This window comes from Mytilus edulis, chromosome 1, assembly GCF_963676685.1.
Source record: "Mytilus edulis chromosome 1, xbMytEdul2.2, whole genome shotgun sequence".
In the NCBI taxonomy this organism is placed as follows: domain Eukaryota; kingdom Metazoa; phylum Mollusca; class Bivalvia; order Mytilida; family Mytilidae; genus Mytilus; species Mytilus edulis.
The window spans coordinates 6802863-6808668 of record NC_092344.1 but is presented as its reverse complement, the minus strand read 5'-3'; the positions used below and the strand labels follow the sequence as shown (position 1 = coordinate 6808668).

The 5806-nt window shown below is 32.2% G+C and overlaps 1 protein-coding gene across 1 annotated transcript; it reads right to left on the bottom strand.

Moving 5' to 3' along the window:
• Positions 1-874: 874 nt before the first annotated feature.
• Positions 875-3775, bottom strand: LOC139510364 (serine-enriched protein-like). The gene is made up of 5 exons (XM_071296950.1): positions 3400-3775; positions 2736-3072; positions 2052-2254; positions 1486-1646; positions 875-1191 (listed from the first exon to the last, which is right to left on the bottom strand). The coding sequence occupies exons 1-5, from the start codon at positions 3482-3484 to the stop codon at positions 1012-1014; spliced, it is 966 nt and encodes a 321-aa protein (XP_071153051.1). The 5' UTR covers positions 3485-3775; the 3' UTR covers positions 875-1011.
• Between the last annotated feature and the right edge of the window lie 2031 nt (positions 3776-5806).

Sequence of the window (5806 nt, the reverse complement as noted above, 5' to 3'; positions counted from 1 at the left end):
TTAAACATGATGAAATACGGACCAATCACCAAGCAATTACTGTTAAAGATTATACTGAGGTGAAATAGCGCAGCAACATTTATTTTCTATACCCTAATGACAACCCTATATATACTAAAATAGACGCATAGTATGGTGATGATCATGTCGATGTGTAAGTAGGTTGTCGGTCGTGTGTGGATGGTGAGAAGTTCACTGGGATATTTATTTTATGATCTACTCAAAGTCCTACTGTACAGTTGACAACCCAGCACTATAAGAAAAGCTTCAATTTTACTGTACACCTCCTATTATTTTTTAAATTGTTTGAGGTCTTTTTCTTCAATTTTCTATACCGCTTGTCGTTGGATCAGACTCGTTTTGATTGTATATAAACAATCATCCGGGACTTTTTATATCACAATATACAATCTGATATTACTCGTTGTTGAAATCTTGTGGTGATCTGTATTTGTCCAAGGATTATTTTAACTTTTTTGTTTGTTGGATATATAGTAGTCTCATTGGCAATCATATCTAATTGTTTATTTTATTTTTATTCTTTAATATGTTTCTTTTTCGTTCTGGTTTTTGTTGTTTTTAAATTTTGAATGTGTTCGGCTTTTTTTTCCAACGCTGATGACGGTCACTCCAAAGACATGTGCTACACTTTCGTCGTTGTGCATCGAAAACAGAGAACTAAATTATAATATCAATGTGAATGCAACACTCAAAATAATGGTATGATACAATTATTAACTGCAAGTATAACATAATACCAACAGTACGTTGTGTCCAAGTTCAGGGTGAAAGGAGTACCAAGTTGAAGGAACACGGAAACTCCATAAAATAATCCAGGCCGGCGTCATTTACACAAAAACGTCTTCAGAAGTAAGAAGTTTAAACATTTATTTTTATAAGCACTAATAGAATTGGGATTAAACAATTTTGTAAACTTGAATTGGTAGTCATATAATTATTTACAATTCATATAAAATAAGGTAAAGCACTATTATTGACAAGTCTGATGATTCAAACTAATGTCTCTATGCTGATACAGGAACCTTGTCCACTGTTACGGGAATCTTGTACACTGTTACGGGAATCTTGTACACTGTTACGGGAATCTTGTACACTGTTACGGGAATCATTTGAATCTTTCAAAAGTGTCGAAGATGTTGATATAGTCTTTGTTGACGGCATTCTTAAAATCTGCAAACCAAAACAAAAACACGTGAAAATATCTTTTCAATAATTAATGTAATTTAAAATCTTACTAAGCCGAACAAACTGCATAATGTTATCTTTTGTTTAACTCTTTTTTTCAATGTTGTTCACCACAGTAATTACTGTTACACTTTAAAACTTTATCAATGTTTTGAAATTCAGTTACTATGCTTAAGACATAACTGTACTCTTTTATAACCCACAGAAAGCACATATTACAAACACGGACACACACAACTGTTTCAACAATAAGTTCTTACAATATAAAACGTATTTTACCTTCAGTCTAAGTTTCTGTGCAGCTTTATGGTCGCCATAATGAAATGTATCTTGCATTAAAAGGGAAGTATTAGCTTGCACAGACAGGCAACGTTCAATAAAATCCCAGCATGCATTTCTCAGGTCGGGAATATCAAACTCTGTAGCCAAACAAAGTAGCCCTGAAATTAGAGATTCCAAAATAAATTATTTAATGCAGAGTACATTATATGTGATTATGTATAAGCGAAAACTGAAACAATCACATAACCACAAAAAAGACTCGGTAACTTTAATTTGACAATTCACGGGAGCCTAAAGCAGGCACAGTCTTAGTATACCAGAGAGTATAGACTGTTCCTGTCTAAAGTTAGGAAAGCTGAAGATATATTGGAATACATTTGATAGTGCTAATACGATCCATTTCGCTACGTTTTCTCTTATCATTAATTATATATTTTGAACAAATGCAAACACTTCATACTTTTTTTTCAAGAAATCATATTCATTGAATGAGTCTGGTTGGAATCAGTTTGATTCCTAAGAAGTTTATTCCCTCACGTTGCTCCTCAACTACTTATGCTTACCTGTAACTGAAGATGGTTCCATTACTATTGATCCACAGTGGACAAACAACAAAAATGTATGGAATATATCAGCATCATAATTATCTATAATGATGGTCAGTCTGTTGTTCTGGTCCGGTTGAGCCTGCTTTGTTTTCTTCGTTTTCTTCTTCGTCTGTTTCATGGCTTCTTTTGCATGTTTCAGAAACATAACAAAAAACGACCTATCAAATAAAAATTACGATTTGTTAATTAGTTCACATGATCTCTATTGTTGTTTTTGCTAAAAAGTTTACTGATTCCTATCATGTTAGTATCTATCATAATACAGTATTTAATCCATTCGCTTAAAGTAATTTTTTCCTAAAATTCTACTAAAACCAAAATAACAAAAAAAAGACCTACAAGTGAAAATGGTAATGAACCTTACTTATACACTGCTAGCAGTGTTTGAAAAAAAACATAATAAATAGGGCTATGTGTTCCTGTTAAAGGCATTTCATTGCGAAATACGATATCGCTGTTTTGTAAAATGTAGAATCGAAAGAATTAGTTTGTTATTTCATTCGAAACACAATATAAACTTATATAGTGAAATAATTCCATAGGAAAAAGGTTACACGTTACGGTACTATATTTTATACTGCATCAAGAAAATATGAATTGATAAAGTAGTTGTTACTGGTTTATTATTTGATTTCTTACCTGCTTCGAGTGCTCAGAATCGCCCTTAAACCATACAGAGGAACTCTTTGTGGTCCTACGATAAACAAAACATCGCATAACTCTGGCATCGACAAAATGTATCGGATGTTTTCGACCAATGTCTGTGTGCTGGTTACCTTCATCGATTCTACCGAGTCAGTATCGTCATCATCACCAATATCGTCATCTTCAGATGAGGAATACTCCAACGGAGTCGATTCGTCAGACGAAAAATCTGAATCGTCAGATGATTGTTCTATTTGTAATCTTCTTTGACAGTTTCTGTTTGAGTCTTTATCAGAGATGTGCACCGGAGAATCATATCCAGAGGAAAAGTCTGGAAACAGAAATTTATAAGAAACTTTAAGATCAATGTTTTAAAAACAAAACGATATAAAAATATAAAATGAATTGATTGCACTTTGCTTAGACAATATAAATTACATCAAGATAACAAATCCTTTTTCTTGCTTTTGTTTGTTTGTTCGTATTATATTTTAAACTAAGTTATGCATTGTTATCTTAATTCCGAGCATACAATTTATTTTAATATACATATATTAATTTGACGTTTTTATTTTTAAGTAAAACCAATAAAAAAACAAAAAAATAGTTGAACCGAAAATTTAAATTAAAAACATAATCGTAGAAAATACACACTCACCTTCGTCTTCGCTATCTAGAGTTAATAAAGTAACTTTCTCTTCTATCAAAAGTTTACTTTTAGGTGTACTGGTAAACAATGCCATGATGTATGTTCCGTTAGAGTTCGTTGTTGGAATGATTTGAAACCAAAGCTTGGGATATTTATAAACTCATCTCCGCTTTGAAAGTTCAAGTTCTGACATTCCGAAGATTGATCTGTCAGATCCATGAAAACTTTGGCATGGACATTATTTAGTATATGATGTCATGTTGTTCTTGATCTAACTAACGGTGGTTCTCCTTTGACAAGTTGACGAGTTGTCTTTTTGGCTTGGAGTAATCAGGATGTCAGTTAATTAAGGTGTGTAGATATCTATTGTTAATCACTCAATCCTTAATTAGACTGTGTTAAGTTTTGATTATTCGTGAAATGTACGGACATTAATTTGTAAGTTTTACTTTCAACATTGTATTTCATTTTGTAATAATATTTTTGTTTCATTTTATAAAGGATTTTATTTATATAAATAAAAGATCTGGTCGAATTTTGTGGTATATCATATACAGTGATGTTTATACTTATTAAAAACAGTTTTGATCATGATAATTTTATACATAAAAGCAAGTTCATAAACAGCCACCAGCATATATTATGTGAAGTTGCTTTAAAGTTTTAACATGTCAAACCGATGCAAAATTTTCGAAGACTGTTGTCTTAATATGCTTGATTCAATTGCTTGAGTACAAATGTTTTAAATTAAAGCTGTTAAAAGCTTTGTACAATTGATTACATGATTCGCTTATATATAAACCTGTTAGTCAAATGCGTTTTGTTTAAATATACTTTTTCACTTTTTTTGGTCTTTTGGAAAATGTTGTTTGTGCTGTATTTAGACCCCTCTAAAACGAAATTTGTTTTACATGCACACGTATAAAAATTGCGGTTTTTATCCAACGCAATCATAGGTTTGAACGTAGTTTTCCATTTAGACTTGTTTATATTTTTTCGTTTGGGCTTGTATCATATTTTCCTTCCGGTTTATATGATCCGTTCATCCTATATTGACTCTTAAAATTCAAGAGCCTATCTTAAATTGAGGGTAAATTATATGGCCTTCCAAATACCGTTCCGATCCCTAACATCACTGAAGAGACATATATTGTCGAATCTAGATCTGGTGTACAAAAAAAATATTGACACCTTATGTTTGTGGCATAACATCTGGGCCACAAGTTTATTGTTTTCTGTTTAGTATTAAATTTATATTAAGATCCATTTTGTTACATCTCGTGATCAATTTTATTTGGCAATCGCCAATGGCAGTCAGCAGGGTTCAAGAACATCAGTTGTTCAACCTGTTAGTCAAATGCGTTTCGTTTAAATATACTTTTTCACTTTTTTGGTCTTTTGGAAAATGTTGTTTGTGCTGTATTTAGACCCTTCTACAACGAAATTTGTTTTACATGCACACGTATAAAAATTGCGGTTTTTAACCAACGCAGTCATAGGTTTGAACGTAGTTTTCAATTTAGACTTGTATATATATATATATATATATAAATATATCAATCAAAAAGTCAAACATTTCATTTTCTTTAGAATATTTGCATATATACTACGACTTGTCCGTCTGGCATTAGATGATAGACATATTTACAACACATGATAAAACAAATTATATGTACAAATAAAACAGTCAACTTCATTATCGTGATTTGAAATATTAAAACCTGTTACACATCGGTAAATATAACGATTATCGAGTCAGTGGCAAAAAATATTTGAGTAGAAACTGTTTTCTATTGCAGAAAAAGTCAATAGATGTTAATGATGAAAACAACATGGATCTGTGATAACCCAATAAACATGGTCCTGTGCTTACCAATGTGGCATGCTTACCAATAAACACATGGTCATATGCTTATTATTACACATGTTCCTGTGCTAACCATTACACATGTTCCTGTGCTTACCATAAAACATGTTCATGTGCCTACCATTAGACACGTGCATGTGCTTACCATTAAACATGTTCCTGTGATTACCATCAAAAATGTTCTTCTGCTTACCATTAAACATGTTCCTGTTCTTACCTTTAAACACGTGCATGTGGTTACCAATACACATCTTCCTGTGCTTACCATTAAACATGTTCCTGTGCTTACCATTAAACATATTCCTGTACTTACCATTAAACATGTTCCTGTGCTTACCGATAAACATGTTCCTCTGCTTACCGATAAACATGGTCCTCTGCTTACCAATAAACATGTTCATCTGCTTACCGATAAACATGTTCCTCTGCTTACCAATAAACATGTTCCTGTGCTTGCCAATAAACACGTTCCTATGCCTACCAATAAACATGTTCATGTGCTTACCAATAAACACGTTCCTATGCTTACCAATAAACACGTTCCTCTGC